At 54.1% G+C, this 18299-nt stretch overlaps 7 protein-coding genes across 7 annotated transcripts; 5 read left to right on the top strand and 2 right to left on the bottom strand.

Annotated features, from left to right (window-relative positions):
* Positions 1-191: 191 nt before the first annotated feature.
* PV08_08408 (uncharacterized protein) lies at positions 192-1028 on the top strand (the record flags this gene model as incomplete). The annotated part of the gene is made up of 1 exon (XM_016382734.1): positions 192-1028. One exon carries the CDS (start codon positions 192-194, stop codon positions 1026-1028), a length of 837 nt encoding a protein of 278 aa, XP_016233437.1.
* Positions 1029-2029: 1001 nt separating this feature from the next.
* PV08_08407 (uncharacterized protein) lies at positions 2030-4260 on the top strand (the record flags this gene model as incomplete). Its single annotated transcript, XM_016382733.1, has 2 exons — positions 2030-2130; positions 2199-4260. The coding sequence occupies 2 exons, from the start codon at positions 2030-2032 to the stop codon at positions 4258-4260; spliced, it is 2163 nt and encodes a 720-aa protein (XP_016233436.1).
* A 603-nt stretch (positions 4261-4863) lies between these two features.
* On the top strand, positions 4864-7497 carry PV08_08406 (uncharacterized protein; the record flags this gene model as incomplete). The annotated part of the gene is made up of 1 exon (XM_016382732.1): positions 4864-7497. The coding sequence occupies one exon, from the start codon at positions 4864-4866 to the stop codon at positions 7495-7497; it is 2634 nt and encodes an 877-aa protein (XP_016233435.1).
* A 702-nt stretch (positions 7498-8199) lies between these two features.
* PV08_08405 (adenylyl-sulfate kinase) lies at positions 8200-9031 on the bottom strand (the record flags this gene model as incomplete). The annotated part of the gene is made up of 2 exons (XM_016382731.1): positions 8200-8893; positions 8991-9031. The coding sequence occupies 2 exons, from the start codon at positions 9029-9031 to the stop codon at positions 8200-8202; spliced, it is 735 nt and encodes a 244-aa protein (XP_016233434.1).
* A 2267-nt stretch (positions 9032-11298) lies between these two features.
* PV08_08404 (uncharacterized protein) lies at positions 11299-12920 on the top strand (the record flags this gene model as incomplete). Its single annotated transcript, XM_016382730.1, has 3 exons — positions 11299-11341; positions 11393-11506; positions 11563-12920. The coding sequence occupies 3 exons, from the start codon at positions 11299-11301 to the stop codon at positions 12918-12920; spliced, it is 1515 nt and encodes a 504-aa protein (XP_016233433.1).
* Positions 12921-14019: 1099 nt separating this feature from the next.
* On the top strand, positions 14020-14955 carry PV08_08403 (uncharacterized protein; the record flags this gene model as incomplete). Its single annotated transcript, XM_016382729.1, has 1 exon — positions 14020-14955. One exon carries the CDS (start codon positions 14020-14022, stop codon positions 14953-14955), a length of 936 nt encoding a protein of 311 aa, XP_016233432.1.
* A 39-nt stretch (positions 14956-14994) lies between these two features.
* On the bottom strand, positions 14995-16225 carry PV08_08402 (uncharacterized protein; the record flags this gene model as incomplete). Its single annotated transcript, XM_016382728.1, has 3 exons — positions 14995-15134; positions 15267-15882; positions 16013-16225. 3 exons carry the CDS (start codon positions 16223-16225, stop codon positions 14995-14997), a joined length of 969 nt encoding a protein of 322 aa, XP_016233431.1.
* Positions 16226-18299: the final 2074 nt, after the last annotated feature.

The following is an 18299-nucleotide window of genomic DNA, read 5'->3' as shown; positions in this document are numbered from 1 at the left end:
ATTATCCTGCATCGAAAAGCGTCTCTTTGCGAAAGCCACAGCCTGCACAGCCTGCACAGATACTACGGATCTGATCCCCGCGCACGGCAGCGTTCCAACTAGTCTGGCTCGGTGTTGCCCATGCCTTCGAGGTGAACCCTGCACCAGTTCTCGTCCGTGCGACAACCCCCGCTGCTCGGCCACTACCGGTCATGCGCTCGATAGCGCCCGTGATCCTCAAAATCCTCCTTCTTACGACGCAGGCCGTCAGCACCGAAGACTATACGCCGTTTCAGAATGCCATTCTAGGCTTGTCCAACGGTGGGCAATTGGTCAAGAGGCAGAACGACTGCCAGTCAGGCTATACTTCGTGTTCGGGACTCGGGGCAAACGATGTATGCTGCCCACCAGGTACCAATTGTGCCCAGGATGACGCGGGAAATATTGCCTGCTGTCCGTCAAATGCTGTGTGCACGGGAACGATAGCCGGCACAGCAACAGGCTCGCAGTCGGCGACTTCGAGCACTTCCGGCTTCGTGCTCGGAGGCTCAACAACCTCGAGCACAGCCAGCGCAACCGCACCCGGAATCACCTCTTTCACGAGTGGAGTCGAGGGCGGTGGCTCTACCGTCCCGAACGCCTTTTATCCCTTCGTCTACATCCCGACATCGTACGCAAACTTCGAGCTGTGCACAAGTGCATATTCAATATGTCAAGCTGAATCAACCTCTTGTTTTGCCTCACTCGCAGGAGGCAACGGGGTCACAGTCTCGGGGCTTGGGGGTGGCGTAACGCAGCAGGGGGCAACGGGAACAATACCGAGCTCTTCGGCGAGCAGTATTTGCAGCTCTCTCAGTTCCCAGGGCTGCTATGGCCTGCAATCGACCCAATGCAGCCAGTTCCCGAGCGCGACTGGAGCTACCACCACCGCCGCCTCCTCTGGTGGATTTGTACAGGTTGGAGATGGTCCCCGGCAGACGGCTTGTCCGGGGTTGTTGTATGCTGCCGGTGCTGGCGCGATGTTCGGTGTATTGGGTGGGATGGCATGAACAGATCTTGTGCACTTCCCATAGTAAAAACATCTCTGCCTAATATGCATATGCGACGATACGGCGAGTTCGGACTTGATGGGATCTGTGGTACAGCAACAGACAGTATATCGAAAAGATTGACGATGCCGAGATCACCCACAGTTGGATGATCTTAATATGTACATGTTCAACTGTTATTACCTCACTTGGGTTCCTGTTCTTCACAAGCGAAACTCTTTTGTCTCAGCTTGTTTCCCGCCGTCGAGGCACCCGTTTCCAGCGGACTACACTGGTAATCCACGAAGCAGACTGCTCATCCCTTGAACACTGCTGTGAGATATGCAGCACACGAAAAGTGGACTAGAATACACCGAGGTCGTTGGGGTATGAAAACTGGTTCGACGCGCATTGTGCCCAACTTTGGCAGTTCTCCCCCGTGGACGTGACATGAGGTTTGCCGGCGAGTATTGAAAAGGTGCCGACTTGCTATAATCTTGCATGCGCTGTTTTATTCATCTTTGAGAAGATGCTGCCCTCAATCTAGAGCAACTATATAGTAATGGCTGTTGAAGTCAACGACGGTAATGTGTGAGAGTAGGGCCAGACTCGTAGTCGATGATCAAGCGTATCACGGATCTTGTTGATAATGAAGCAATCTTTCTACCCCGCTGCCTACTCTTATATCACCATTGTGAGGCAGAGAGTCCTTGAAGAGTCCTTGAAGATCCGTCGCTAGGATAATTGTAACTTTCCCCAGAGCCCTTCAGACTTGAATTTCCCGATTGGCCGCATCATCCTGGGGCCGAAGCTTGGTGCGTCTAATCGGCATCGGTTCGGTATGTGATCGCTTCGACGATTCTACGCGCATTGAGCCTCAGGACGGGAGATACATTGCCTGCGAACAAGAGAATCTCCTTTGGCCGTCGCTTGAATAAGCCTGTCTCTCAGATGCTGGAACACACAAACATTGGACAGCTGCTTCCCTCAGAATCACCGAGGAACCAGAGTCCCTTCATATCATGCCCAGAAAGAAAGCAAAGGCGAGTGCGCAGGAGCCTCCAAAGAGCGAGGCCGCGCAGGATCCAGCAGCGTTTCCGACATTCTTGATCTGTCGCAACAAGTAAATTCTGGTCGACGGCTCCATGAGCAGAGTCTTCGAGTGTTACTACAGACTAATTGAGCCCACAGACACTGGAGACATATCTCATCCTACCACGGACCCTGGCTCAACGCTCCCCTAGACGAACTCGAACGGTGCGCATACGTCAACTACAACGCTGTGCGGCCGCGGCCTATCGTTCCCTCTGTCTTCTTCGACGTCCTCAAGATTCGGAGGTTCATCGACGATGCAACAACACTCTCCGTGCGCGCTGCCAATGGCACTGCCGCTTCTTCCCTCCTTGTCTCCAGCAGCAGAGGAGCAGACGCAGAAGCTCTCGGCCTGGGACCAACAAGGGTTGGAAACGCAAAATTGAGTCGAGAACGCAGACATCGTATGCGAGAACATGCCACACAGAAATTGGCCCAAGCCTACCGCCTGGACGAGATTGCTTCCAGCGTTGCTGTGATGCAGGGAGCTTCAGCGCTCGAGGATGTGGCAAAACACGTCTTACAGAGGAACGAGGATGACCCTGACGCACAATATGTCCACTTTTTCCACGAGAAGATCCCATCCATGGCATTCGTAGAGCACACAAGCCTCGCGCCGTTGGACGACATCCTACGCCATCTGCCAACGGAGGCGTCAACGTACAGAACTAGGGCTGTAGCCCAATTGTTCATGAACCACTCCGAGAGTGCCATAAGGGATTGTACAGATGGGTTGTCAGTCCTCCGGCTATACCATTCGCATCGCCTGGAAAAGCAACGGGAATCGGCTCCGGGCGAAGACACCGCAAAGCCTGGTCGAGGTCCTGGGTCGTGTGATCGGCTGGAGGAGGAGGATCAGCCTAGCAGTCTGGAACTTCAGCTCCTCTTCCTTCGTGGCTACGCTAGTCTGACACTGGCCTGTGACAACGCCATGTGGGCTTTCTACGATGGTGACGAGGACGACGAGGAGGCTTTCAGGAAGGACGCAAAGGCTGCAGCCGAAGCGGAGCAACAAGCAGTCGACATCCGCGAGGAGGCACGGAAACTCGTTCGTCCACATGCTAAGATGGCGTTGCGAGACTACATGTCTTTCCTGTCGCACCTGGATTATACACCTGGGCTCACACCCTCCGACTTCGATGCCTTTGTCGAGGGACTAGAAGCTGCGGACATCGGTGACACTCGGCAGGCTCGCAGAAAAAAGATACTCGAAGCATGCGCTCGGTATGGCAGCGGTGTCTTTGGTGGCCCCGGAAGACCTCACAAAGATCGGCAGAAGGACTGGTCCCTTCCCAAACTCCCTCAGCCGCCAGTTTATACGCTGAACACACTCTTCACCGCGGTCCCTCCGGCAGGTGTGCCGTCATTTCCACCCGAAGCAAGTAAAGAGCACGGAGATGACGATCCCTCGACGCCCAACTTCACGGAAGTCGTCACTTATCATCCTCTGCTCTCAGATGTGCTTCACTCCCTTTTACTCTGTCACTGCCTGCTCCAGACGTCGGCCAAGGAGCTTGCCCGTCATGCTTATATGGTAGCACGAATAACGAGGATCTCTGACGGATACCCCCTGTTCCTAAGTGCTCGATCTCCGGCCAGAGCTGACTGGGCCGAGATTCTCCGCCAGTCGAAGGATTGGCTCCGACTGAGTGATACTTGGGACAATCTATGTACTCCTGTGACGGCTACTGGTCCCCATCCGTCTGCGGGATCGACTGGAAACAACTCTTTCCCGAAAGGTCCAAACCCACAAGCACCCAAGGACTTCGGGCGTAAAGACGTAGCAGCAATGGAAATAGAACAAGTCTTGAGCGTGGAGAACGCTGACGACAAACCGGTGGCTCATGGCTATGAGGATGTGCAGGAGGAAGAATGTGGCGGTGGAAAAGCTGCCGGTAACAATGCCACCAACGAACCAGGTGCCGATGATGGACAAGTAGGGTGGCAAATACCGCGTCAGGAAGAAGGGAAGGAAAATCCCTTCATACCTGTCCGAGCCGAAACTATCGTGCGATGGATACTGAACGCCCCCCCGCCGCGTGCCTCAGACGGGGGCACACGCCCAAAAAAGAAATCGGGGGCGAAACGAAAGCCGAAGAAGAAGAAGAACGCGGGTCCGGGTCTCGAAGGGTGCATGGGCAGTCTTGAACTGGTCAATTGATGCATGGATAAGTCTCTCGTTTGGCCAAGATGGATTCAAGGCGAGGTTGGGATCCCTCTTTCGGATATTGGGCGTTATGGTCAGCGTGGGAATACAAAAGTTGACTACTCGGAAGTTCCGAGTACAAGTACGATGGTCTGCTTTGATCAGCAAGGTGCAAAACTCTATGGTGGTGGGTTGAGGTTCTGCTGGGACACGGAAAAAGCGAGCGTGGGCCTTCCTTTAATGGAATGATGTATGAACTACGGTGGAGCATCCGGCTTTAGAACGCTCATCTCGGGATATTGATTCATTCATTCCATTGATACCAGAATGATTATTTACGACACTTGACGACCCTTTGACCTTTCTGTATCTCGTCTCATAGATTTCCTCTTGGGCCACCTTGTGTTTCTGTCATTTTTTCTTGTCACGGCCACTATAAATACGACTTTGCTCGTTGTCCGAGACAGCTTTTTGTTCAACGTGGGTGGGGGGGGTTTTTTCTCACATGACGAATTGATCGTGTTGATCGATTGATCGACCTCAAATACCTACACGCAGGTGTCTCATCCAGGACAGGTTACCTTGTGTATGCACCCACTTGGAGACAAGGGCCGCCAAATGCCACCGCGGCCCCCGCCTCGGCCGCAGAATCTGAGCCTGAGTATAACCAACCCGCTCGTCCTGTACCGGGCGCTCGTGGCGACCAAGAAAATCAGGCCGGACCCGGCGCAGCACAGGCTAGCCCTACAGCTGCAGAAGCTCTACTTTCGGCTCAAAGACTACTCTCCCGAGGTCGAGTACAGGTATCGCCTGGAGAAGATCGGGCGAAGCGTGGGACGATCACGGAGGTCGACGACGGCAGCAGCAGCAGCCGATAATCCTTCAACCTCGTCGTCGTCGTCGTGGAGCGACATCACGAAAGAAAGTCCCACCCGCGACGGCGGCGCCCGGGAGAGCTCCTCCCCGATCACTCAGCATGGACGGACCGCCGCCGCCGCCGCCTCCGCCGCGAAACGGGGGAAAGGCGTCTGGTTGTCGAGTCTGGCGGTGCTCTCGGCTCGTCTTGACCCTTCGAGTCTCGCCCTGACGACGACGACGCCGCTCCACGCGTCGGCGTTGCAGATCGACTCGCCGCTCGGGTTGCTCTTGTACGGCGAGGTCGGCCGTGGCAAGTCCATGCTTCTCGACCTCCTTTACGACAGCCTGCCGTCGCGCAAGAAGCGGCGATGGCACTTCAACACCTTCATGCTGGACGTGTATCGGCGCATCGAGCTTGAGAGGATGGAGCGTCTGGCGTCGTCGTCGCCGGCGACTGCTGAGCCTGGGGGAGGGAGAAGACGGAGTCTGTTCGGTAGTGGTGGCGGCGTGTCGGAGCACGAACATGTCGTCCTGACTTTGGCGAGGGACACGATTTGCGACAGCCCGATCCTGTTCCTGGACGAGTTCCAGATGCCCGACCGGACGGCGAGTAAGCTTGTCGGGTCGTTCTTCACGAGTTTCTTCCACCTTGGAGGCGTGCTCGTGGCGAGCAGCAATCGTATGCCCGAGGAGCTGAGCAAGGCTGCGGGGATCGAGTTCGCGGCGTTGCGGAGAGGTGCGGCCGGACCGGCACGAGGAGGCTTCTGGGGTCTGGGATGGGGAATGAGTCGCGAGAGCGAAGGCGAGAGAAGCGCAAAGACAGATTTTGGGTTGTTTCTGGATGTCCTCAGGGCGAGGTGCGAGGTTTGGGAAATGGAAGGGGAAAGGGATTGGAGGAGAGAGGTCGAGGACGATGTTGGAGATGAAGGTCTGGCGGCGACTATCATTAACCCGAGCGACGCCACAGAGTCAGAACTAGCAAATGTCAATGCGAACGGAAGACGCAGAAGCGGTGGTGGTATCGCTGACAGTGATGACGCCCACGTCGATGGTATCCCGACGACGGGCGAAGCGAGTCTTGTCGCAGCACGCTCGACGACAGACATGGTGGCCGAAACGATGCTGTCCTCGGACTCGCCACCCCATTACCACGTAACGATTCCGTCGGCACCCTCGTCGTCTTTCGAGACGGACCTACGTTGTCTGAACCCGCGCGACGAATGGACACCCACCACCCTCACAATCTACGCGCGGCAAATCCACCTCCCACACACGTACCGGGGAATTCTCAAGTCGTCCTTCTCTGCCCTCTGTGCCACGTACCTCGGTCCGGCAGACTATGTGTCGCTATGCTCGACCTTTCACACGCTGGTGCTCACGGATGTACCCGTACTGACGTTGACGCAGAAGAACGAAGCGCGACGTTTCATCACGCTCCTTGACGCGTTGTACGAAGCGAAATGCCGAGTGCTCATAGAGGCAGAAGCACCGCCTGACAAGCTGTTCTTTCCTGAGATGAGGGGAGCGCGAAAGGCCGGCATCCATGATGATAACCGCGAGGGTGGTAGGAGTGACCACAACGACGACGAGACCGACAGCATAACGTCCGAGGCATTTTCCGAAATCTATCAGGACTCGACGGCGCCGTTTCGCCCAAACGTGTCGATTTACAATGAAGGAAACACGAGGAGCTCCGAGCCGGAGGTGGCGTTCACAGCTAGTCTGAGAGACGTATCGAGACGGAGCGTGCTCGCGGACGAGGATGCGGATTTCGGGCCAACCTACGGAAACGGGCGAGGGAGAGGCGTGGGTCGCGCTGATGGACCGGAGGAGGCAATGTTGAGGCAACAGCAAGCGTCCGGTCCAGACTTTACGACGGCCAGCGCCTTGACCGGCGAGGACGAGCGGTTCGCGTACAAACGAGCGCGCAGTCGTCTCTGGGAGATGTGCGGTCGACGATGGTGGGACCAAAGGGTCGCCGTGCCAGGTGAGGACGGAGATGTGGCTGATTGGTGGAGACCGATAGGGCGGGAAGGGAGGACGTGGGAACGGTTCCGAGACGTGGAAGAATTTATGAGAGACCACCAGCAGCAGCAGCAGCAGGAGGAGGAGGCGGAGGGGCAGACGAGATCTCGTGAAGGGCGAGACGCCGACTTGGATGTAAAGACAGATGCACTGTTCAGACATGGTGCATCACCTTTTCGGACTTCGACTTCCCCTCCGCCGAAATTCGGATGGCAACATGCCTGGGGCATGATGAAATGGGGAAAGAAGGCTGGAGACTGGGGACATGGCGTCGATGGGTTAACGAGGGACGGTGGTGGTGGTGGTGGTGGTGGTGGTGGTGGTGGTGGTGAAGAAAGGGACCAAGAAGAGAGAAGAAAGAAGCAATGAGCCATGAGCCATGAGCCATGAGCCATGAGCCATGAGCCATGAGCCATGAGCCATGAGCCATGAGCCATGAGCCATGAGCCATGAGCCATGAGCCTCTCCACAGCTTCTCTTTCTACCTGTACCCGCGCTCGTCTCGTGGGATACGACCAGATCCAGCAGTAAACGAAGACGACGAGGTCCATGACGTTAATACATTTCGATATACAAAAAGGCATCAACCGACACAGACGGTACTGTGAGTGGCTGTTTGCATATGTCTAGGATCATGGGTGAAGCACGCACGGTGGTGGAGGATGATGTAGACATGACCAAAACTTCCAATATCGGAGTATCGTTCCAGACCATGTCGTGCGTCGTCTCACACCTCTTGTTCCATATCTCTATTTGTTGCTGTGTTGCACTTCTTTTTCCCCCCCTCTGCTGCATGTTTCAATTCCATCGTATCCATGATATCCTCCTGACTGGCCATCACCGCCATCTCTTTCCTGACGTGCACCCGTCATGGGCGTATGATGTACTCTTCCTCGTCTATGCCGGAGTCACAAACGACATTTTCTAGCGTTACCTAGCTAGCCACCTTTTACCGACCCCTTACCAATCCACCCATCTACTGTACCTTATCTACCTTACCTAGCTAGCTACCTTGCCAACCCATCTACCTACCTATCTATCTAGGGGAGCGCTATATCTTGTCTGTCTGTCTTAAGACTCGTCGTCCACTTCGGCCGGAGCACTCAGATAGCCCTTCTCCTCGAGATAGGCGACGATGATCTTGACGGCGTCCTCTACGCTCGTCTTGTCGGAGCGGATGTGGATCTCGGGCTTGAGCGGCTCCTCGTAGGGGGCGCTGATGCCGGTAAACTCGGGGATCTTGCCCTCGCGGGCCTTCTTGTACAGGCCCTTGGGGTCGCGCTGCTCGGCGACCTCGACGGGCACGTCGACCCAGACCTCGACGAACGGCACGCCCGGCTCGCCGCCGGGGCGGTCGGCCTCGTGCAGCTGGCGCGCCAGGTCGCGGTCGCCGCGGTACGGGCTGATGAAGCTCGTGATGGCGACGGTGCACGAGTCGGCGAAGAGCTTGGCCACCTCGGCGATGCGGCGGATGTTCTCCTCGCGGTCCTTGGGCGAGAAGCCGAGGTCCTTGTTGAGCCCGAACCGGATGTTGTCGCCGTCCAGCCGGTACGCCGCCTTGTTGTACGGCCTGCGCAGCAGCGCCTGCTCGAGCGCCACCGCGATCGTCGACTTGCCGCTCGCGCTCAGCCCCGTGAGCCAGATCGTCAGCCCCGACTGTCGGCGCAGCCCCGCGCGGATGCTGGGCGTCAGCGGCGTTGGGTGGTAGTGGATGTTGCTTTTGTGCGGTGGTCTCGTGTCAGCTTTGGGGACCTTGCAGTGATGACTGTGGACATGTGTATATCTGCGTGTATGGGTATATGTGCGTGGGCAATGGTGAGTGAGGGTGGGGGAGGGAGAAGGCCGTCTCTGGCTGGAGTCACGTATATTTGACTTCGTCCCAGCTCAAAAGGTAGCCAAACATTGTATCGTTGCTTGGGAGTAAAATACACATTGCATTGTTCTTGGGAGTGAATATAGAGTCGATACATCCATCGGCGCTAGGGGGAACCGGGGGGGGGGGGGTGTATGAAACTAGTTGGTCTTGCTTGTGCACATTTGATGCGGCCAGAGGAGTTTGTTGGACTTACGTTGCCATGGTTTATTGGTGTTCCGTTTACTTTTCGCTTTTTCCGTATATACCCCAGAAATTCAGAGGGCCTATAGATCTAGTTTATTCTTTTCGAAAGAGATGTTTGAGGTGAGTCTTGTCAAGAATTTTCCCTTCATGGCAATTACGTGCTTGGGACATTGAAAAGTCTACAATTTCCCACCGCCAATTGCAACTTTGCCGAGCCTGAGGCTGAGCCTGGACTTTTGCCGCTGGGGAATAGTTTCGTCTGACAATAAAGTATCGCCGTGAGTGCTCCGGTTTCTACAGCGGTAGACCCTGGAACACAAGTGTCATGACACGCCAATTAATCTACCAGTGCCTATGCCACCTACGCACTAACTAACTAGTTGGGTACAGTAGCTAGCTATCTGAAGACTGTTAGATTCGCATTATCAACGGGCCTCTCGCTATGCAGCTTGCCAAATACCTACCATACCTGTCACTATTCCCAACCAGCTTGGCCGATGTTACCCCGGCATTTGCAGGCTCAAGGATCCCGGGGATCATGTCGGGAGTACAAGTGCGACGGCTAACAGCGTTCACCGACCCCCGGTTTGCCAAAACAGGCTGCATCGTGGATTCATGGCGGTGTTGGAAGCAGACTGGAACCAGATCATTGACCGTTCTCTTCGCTTTGAAGGCCATGTCGAGTGACGGGGGTTCCTCTCTGCTTACAAGCCATCCTCTCCCATCTACCTTCTGGAATCTTCGTCCGCAGTGGTCTCTGCCGTAGTGGATGGTCCGCTACGAACTGCATGAGATCTCAGCCGGCCAATTCGTCCATGATGGGAATGTCGAGGGCCCTTTTTGTATTGTTTGAGGCACAAGGGATGCCCAAAATCCAACTCTCAAGACCATGGTGCTGTTTGCTTCTAGAGATCTTGTTTTCGCGGACACAATTTGAGCAAGATGGTGCAGCCCCTCGATTTGGAATTGGTCCAGGGTGGGACAAGAATTTCAAACGCGTTCAGCTAAAGCCACACACCAGTCGATGGCCAAATATAGGCACCTGATAGATCCGGTTCTCCAGCCATAGAGAAAACGGGATACGCTGAGTTGTGTTTGCTTGAATGAAACTCGGTATGTGGTTCTCATGGCGAATTGACGTGTAACCTGAAGATGCTGATGAATGATGGCGGCAGATGCCTGTTTCTCGTTTCTTCTCCTGTCTCGGTACCGTGAACAGTAGGTGGGTATAACTTATAAGCGATGTGTTTTGTTGTTGGCTTGTGCCAAACAAAGAGCAGATGCGTGATACTCACACCTTGCAAGGGAAGCTGTGCGACTGTGCGACACGTTCCATCATTGGTGAGGTTGAGTCTGTGTGATTGACTGATAATCTGACGATAAGTATTGCACCCAAGTCCTTCTTTGTTCTCACCCAAGTCCTGTCCCTGTACCTTGCCGACAATCCAAGGTGGTTTTATTGACGTTGGCGTTGCCCTCATATTGCTTGATTCACCGGGAAACACATTCATCAACGGCTTCAGTCACTTGGCATTCATCGTTGTGTCGAAGAGTGGTGAAGGTGAAGGCGAACGCGACGGCGATGACCACTATCATTCGGCCAGTGAGACTTGATCTGTTATCTGCGACGACACTCTTGCTGTGCTTGTATGAGGTGAAGGAAGAGTGAGAGGACAGTCCTGGTTCCTGAAGGAGATCGCGCTGAGGGGGCAGGAAGTTATTCACTGAGCTTCAAGCTGCGACTGCGAATACAGGAATCAATGGATGAGGCCGTGAGGAACCATTACTCGTTCTGCTTCAGTCTCCTTTTGGTATTCACAGTCGTTTCACTGCCCGTTTGTTGTAGCTTTGGCATGCATACAAGTCATCCATTTACTGTTTTCATCACTCGAGAATTTTGTTACATGGTAATGTCCCTTCACCGAAACATCTCGCCGCGATCGCGATCAATACTGTCTTTGACGATCAAGTCAACGACCTTTTATGCGACGTCTTCTATCTTCGCTTTCAAACGAGTCCTCATTGTCACTGGCCTTCATCCAATAGTTTCCTACTCGCTACCGATATCCTGAACTCCCTGCACTTAGTAGCGACGGACAGGGACGACAAACATGGTGACTTGGGACGGAATCAAGAAATGGCTTGTCGGCCGTGGTAGGTTGTCTGATGCTATCGTCGCGACTCAAGCTGATATATGTTGCGCAGCTGTCGCAGAAAAGAGCGAGAAGAAAATCCTTGAGCGCCAGTACAAAGCAGTTGAAGAGTCGCTCCGCGCTGTGAAGGAGGTCACAAACGAAGCCATCATACCAGTTCCAGCCCGTGAGTGTCTGATCATGGCCAGTCGTGATCGTGCTATGATAACTAAGAGACCGTAGGAGCGCCGCAGTCACCTCACTGCACCTCTCTTCCAAACCAACGAAAGTCCCTAGATGAGGCCTTGATAGTGCCTGTAGTGTCTCTTTGCCAACGATCCATGTCCACTCCCACCATCGCCTCGGTTTTCCAAGAGTTTCCCCAAGAGTTTCCCGAAGAGTTTTCCGAAGAGACTCACGCTGCGTCTCCAGATGTGCCTGCATGCGAGTCTGGCAACCTCCCCATGAGGAGAACCAACAGCTACAAGGGAGACTGGGATTACTCAGACCATCCTGTCATAAATCTACCGGAGATGACTGGATTCGGAAGATATCGACGGTCTGTGAATGCTCCAAAAGAATGGCAAATGCAGTATGCACAGCGCACTCTGCATGAACTCAAGGACTCTGTCGTTGCCCACCTTGGAGACTGTCCTCCTGCAGGTATGGACGCAGATGTGTGGCGTGGCTTCAAGGCGGAGCACGCACGCAGCAACAGTGTTGTGAGCACGACTAGTTCCACCTCAATTGATGAAACCACTGGTACAAAGATCAGCCGCGGATTCTTTCCTTCAGCAGTTTCAAGTGCTGAAAGTTCGTTCGGAGACTCCTCAAGCCAGTGTCGACGAGACTCGAACTTGTCCAAGGCTAGCGTGACAAGTCCAAGTACTGATGGGGAGAGCTCTGCTGTCTCACCTCCACCGAGAGTCATTCGCTTTTCCCCACCAAGGGGGACTCGGCCCTCTGGTCGGAGACAATACTCACGCCATGCCAGCACTACTTCGATCAGTCCCCTGGCGGTCATCAGCGAAGTGCAGGAGATTCCTGCTCTGCCTCACCGAAAGATTGAAAAGGCACTGAAGTTCGACAATAACGCCAACAATGAGAGTGCGGTCGCCTCTGATGATGATGACGACGACGAATTCGAGTGGGCCGATGTGCTCGAGCTTGGTGGTGGTAACAGCAATCTCACTGGTGGTCTACAGCAGCAAACCTCTTCGAAGGCTCAGGCCAACGTGAAGCCCGCGGTGACTCGAAAGTGCATAGTTCCTTCGGAGAAGGCCCCCAAGTGTCGTGCTGCTGGCACTCGCAGAGCAGCAGTCCATCGCTCGAAGACCATCAAAGCTTCGGATCGCAATGGCAATGCCCGCGTCGGCTTTCCAAAGAGGGCATTAGGCCCTGACAAACCGACCATTTGCGAGAAACATGACCAGGCGACCATCAAATTCGGCAAGAAAGAACTTGAACATGCAGGACCAAAGTTTTTGCCTGAACCAATTGCTCAGGGCCAGACGTCTGCTTCACAACAAATCATGGCTGGCAGAGAATACGCATACCGCAAGGACAACCAGAATAATTGCGCCGCGAACCCAACTTCCTGACAGGTTGAGAGCGAGTTTATGGTGTCAGCAACCTCTACCGAGACACTGTTTGCTGTCCCTGCGGTGCCAATGGTACGGACTTGACTCGGCACCCAGATCACAGTACACGGCCACCTCTGTGGTCTGGTGCAACAACGAGTGATCTGAAAGACCAAGTTGAACCACAACACTCCCCCAACACAAGTCCAAGGACAACCATATTGAACAATGACGATTGAGCTTACGACGACTACACATAATCAGTATCTTTCAAACCGAAAGACCAAATTAATCCCAAGATCTTGAACAGGAAGGTCTTAAATGCAGACCGCGCTGCGTAATGTTTAATCACGAGATATCTCCGAGCTTTCCTTGCAGGCGGGCAAGAGTACTTGGATGAGGTTTTCGGGCTTCAGAAGAGAAGGTGGCCCGGTTCGGTGTCGCCAAGTGCTTTTTATGATTCTTTCAACAACGTGCTATCAAGGATGAGAGGTTGCAAGAAGATATTGTCTTCGACAGGGTGCTGGTGCGCAGGATGCCAACAGCCAGCTGAGAGACACGACATGGGAGAAAAGCAAGGACGACGAAAGATGGAAACCAAGAAGATCTCAATGAGCTCGTGTTGTAATCAAAGCAGCAGATGGATTGCTGAAAGACCGACTTTCAGGCTGCTTTGAAACAGGCAGGGAGCCGACTCCTAATACCTTTGAGTCGAAGCAACCAAGATAGTAACAAGATAGCTCCAAGGGCTTGTTGATACACGAATATCTAGGATCAAACAAGGCGGAAAAGGTTGCGTAGGAGTTGTCTGATAAGAAGGTTAAATAGAGATTCTTGACCGTAGAGGATGCGGTTAGTGAGCTGGCGGTGGTTAAGTTTTAGCCGGAGGTTGAAAATCCTCTAATGCTTTTGAGGTCAAACCACCGCCCTAGCTCGGCAATTCACTTGGAATCTGGTCAGCCTTTAGCAGCAACCGGGCTATTCCATCAATGACATGGTGGACGGGCATGCTGTACCGGACATATAGGGACCGGATCGACCGGACAAGTTGCTGCAGCGTTTGTTCTCTCCTGAGACGATACGATCGATCCGGCCGGTAGAGCCACGCCAAACAGCAAAAATGTCAGGACCTCAGAAGCGTCCATTGTCACCAGCTGACGGAACCGGTGACGACGGTGATATCTTCTCATCTTCGCCCATCTTGGACCGTTCCTCGACATTTGTGGCGCATTTCCACCCGCTCACGAGTTCATCGACTTCTTCGACCCCAGGTCAGGCAACGAAGCAAGCATCTCTGACGTCGACGGTGAAAGCCTTCCAATCTCATGCAGACTTTGCATCGGCCGACCACCGCATGGTAGCATGGCGTCGGCCATCAGCGCAGCGCACACTCGGGCTCGGTCCCGCCACATCGGCCACGAAGCCAATCTACACGGTCGGGTCGGATGACGACGGGGAGAAGTACGCCGGCAAACGACTTGAACGGGTGTTGATAGATCTCGACGCCGAGGGAGTTGTTGTTGTAGCGCGATGGTACGGGGGTATTCTGCTTGGGCCGGTCCGTTTTACGCATATTGAAATGGTGGCGCGGGAGGCCATAGGGAAATGGAAATCACGACAGGAGGGCCAAGCAAAGAGACAGAAGACGATTGCATCTTCTCATCAGGAAACTCCAAGCGTCTCAGGGCCGTCAGCAACCGACGAGGCGCACCAACAAGCGAAACTTGCAAAGCAACTCGTGGAAAGGGACAGCAGCATCGTCGTCCTGAGGGGGTTGCTCGCTGAAAAGACAGCCAAGCTCCAGGAGGGCGGTGAGACTTCGAGTCAAGCTACCTCTACTCCAACAACACAACCGAGCATGTCTCCGGCCAAGAAGATCGACTACAGCGAAATGCCTCTGCAAAGATTGAGACAACTGGACAAAGCACGGGATGCAACGATTGCATTCATATTGAAACAGATTGACTTGGCAGAAGAAGAGGAGAAGAATAAGAACAAGAAGCGAGAAGGAGACACCAAGGAGGACACTCCAGAAAAGGCAGAGGTGGATAAATGATTGATTGACTGATTGATGGATTGCAAAAGGCACGCTCGATCAAGCTGACACAGAGACATCGTCCTGTCCTGAGGCATAGCCATGACTAGCTCTGCTACTCGCTGGTGTGAGTGCGTTCTTTTCGGCTTCTTCTTCCTTGAACTTTTCGACGACCATCTTTCTCGTGAGTTGTTGATAATCTGCGGCATGACAGGTGTTAGTTCATGGATCATGCACACACTTTTTAAGTGAGGACAGGGCCACCAGAACGGGCGGGCTGGGAGGAAGGAACAAGGAGGAACAAGAAGCATTTTCTTTTGGCGACGACTCACGCAATACACCACTCTCCTTGCTCTGATTCAACACGCCTTGCGAATAAATGCCCCTCTCCAAATTACTCTGGGCGACCTCACACAGCTCGAAATCCTCGAGGGCGACCTTGCGCACGAACTTGAAATAGTCTTCGAAGCCTTCCATGCCTCCGCCCTCGCTACCGTCGTCGAAGTAATAATCGAACTCCATCCGGGTCTCGCCTACCTTGTCGCCGGGACAGACGCGGAAACTGCTCATGCCGCCGCCGTACAGGTTCAGCGTGCACACGGGGTAGAAGTACAGAAACAGGCCGTCGTCCGGCTTCGTCGGGTCGGCGATGTGCCGGCTGTAGGTGCCGTGGTTGTGCACCTCGTAAAAGGTCGGCGGGTACTTGACGCTGAAGGTGCGGTGCGTGTACTGGCAGTGCAGACACTCCTGGTAGCCGTCGACCATGGTCTTCCAGTTGAAGCGGCCAGGGTACTTGATGGACCGACGGTGCGGGAGCCGGCGGAAGTTGTAGCCGGACAACAACTCCAGCAGGGAGGGAGGGAACCACGTTGCGAACGGTGGTGCAGAAGGGTCGATTGTCGTGAAGAGGAGGCCGGTCGGTGTCAGGTGGTGATCTAGTTCGAGGGCCTACGGGGGGGGTTTGTCCTTTTGGTCAGCCGGGCTGTACACGCACACACGCTGCAGACATCTCATCATCACGTCGGACGCATGCTTGAATATCTGTGTCAGTGTATGTGTGTGGGTGTGTGGAACGTACGTCCGACTTTCGCATGACTTTGAAATTCTCTTCGCCGTCGTGATGGACCGTCACCGTCACGCCGGCGAATTCATAGTCGACCTCACGATCGACGGCGAACCGAGGGACTGCTCCCACGAGGTACCACGCCTTGTAGAAGACGGCGCGCTGTTCGAGACTGTAGAGGTTTTGAGACGTGTACCATGACGCCGGGAGGGTTTTGGTGGGTTCCATTGTTGTGGCAGTATGGAAGGATATGATGATATTGTCGTGGCGTTGGCGTTGGTGTTGGTGGTCTGGTCAACTCGAGAGGTATCGATCGATTGAATCCATCAGTTTCTTATCGGTGATAGTGAGTACTAGGTTAGTTATTACGAGTACGAGTAGGGGGTCAGGAGGACTAAGTTAACCAGGGAAACTCGAGAAAAGGCTTCCCAACTACTACGAATACAGTATCCGTGCCGCCCCCTTGAGCCCGGACCATGGATGAAATGATGATCAATTCGTGAGCGAGAGCGAGTGAGTGACCGAGTAACCTGCGCCACCATGACCGAAAGAGGAATTCGAATACAGACTGGGTTTCCACCTCGCGAGGTGTGGGATCCACGGGGCGCGCGGGGGGGTTTTGATTTGGGACAGACACAGGGACGAGTACGACTCCGAGTACCTGGGCATGGCGTATACAATCCGTGGTCAACAGGAATCGGTACCTTGAGTTCCTACAGTACAGCGTGGGATGGTTCTTCCCAAGGGGGGATGTTTGCGAGGGTGGGGGCGGTGACACATTCGCCTCTGCTACGCACCCACCGACCTACCGAGTATGTCTGTCTGCTCGTAGCCTTCGAATACCTACCTGGCTAGGTACAGTACCCTGTAGAGCACAGAAACATTCTACATACCTCGTTATGGAGACCAGGGTAAAAATCCCCGGAGACACTTTTGATTTTTCTGCTCGAATCACAATCACAATCACACCGTGGGAGCTTTACGAGTTGTTCAATCCGCGCGACAGGATCATGCAACATTTTTCGATTCCTATCACACGCGCAACCACGAATCGAGAACGACAACGACGGGCATGAATCCTCCAGTAGAGAGTCGGTGAGAAACTCGTACTCGAACCGAGCATGTGCATGTGCTGCCAAAACCACACCGTTTGACGGACGCCACCACAAGATGCCCTGCAAACGGTAAAAAAATCATTAAATTCTTTGGAGAAGTCGGCGAATCGCACGGAACCACGAACCAGGGTGGGTGTGCGTCAATCAATCGATCCATTGAGTTTTTACGAGGGTACAGCAGTATGTATGTACATCGGCTGCCCCTCCGCGACTCTACCGAGCACCGAATCATCAAAAAAGTGACGAGGAGCCTTTGCGAACGGGAAAACCGGAGGGAGGGATCGCATTGCCGAATCGAGCGTCGACACGTTTCGATTCGCGGTGTGCGGTCAACTCCATATGAATCTTCGCGTCGCCGGACGGAATTGATCGAACTCATGCAACTCAACGGGCTCATCGGGCTCGTTGGGCTGGCTCATGGCAGGGCGCGTACACGCACGCACGCACGCACGCACGCACGGCGGATATCAATCCATCATCTCCATCTCCACCACCACCACCACCATCATCATCATCATCGTGAATCACATCCCCATACCTGGGTGTAATTTAGCATGAGACGAAAACGAAAGCGTGCTGTCATGATTACTACTGCACGGTAGAGCCCAGAAACGCTTTTTCGGATCCGAAACACTCCCCCCCCATCGCCGCTTCGACCAGAGTTGGTATAATTGCTCGTTATCATGGTGTAATCCCGTGTCTGGCATAGGCCAAAAAGCATCTTTCGGATCTCTGATCCCCCCCCTCCTTTCGTGTGTCATCTACTCGTACCTAGTTTGCTTTCTGTGAGACTGGAGGGAAGAAAAGGCTGGAAAGGATCGCAAAGGGGAATTGATCAATCAATACGAAGATTCGGGCTACTGATAAGAGTTCAATACGCAAAGACCGAAGGCTTCCCGCTTTCCCACCACTGTCAGCCAGCCAGCCATCCAGCCATCCAGCCCAGCTAGTGAGCCAATCTACGATTCTTTGGGTAATCAATCCATACCTGATATCCATTTCCTGCTCGCAGAGCCCATTAATACCACCATAATACCACCCATTCGTTGTTTGGTCGTTGAGAAAAGAAGATCCCTCCCCCTCCCTGGCTCAACGGGGCAGCCTCTGCCTTTCCAGAATTCGCGAACACGAACACGAACCCAAACCCAGACCCATCCTTCATCCTATTTGCATACAGTACATCCCAT

This window comes from Exophiala spinifera (assembly GCF_000836115.1).
Source record: "Exophiala spinifera strain CBS 89968 unplaced genomic scaffold supercont1.6, whole genome shotgun sequence".
Classification (NCBI taxonomy): domain Eukaryota; kingdom Fungi; phylum Ascomycota; class Eurotiomycetes; order Chaetothyriales; family Herpotrichiellaceae; genus Exophiala; species Exophiala spinifera.
Note: the sequence above shows the minus strand (reverse complement) of the source record. Positions and strands in the feature narration are given on the sequence as shown.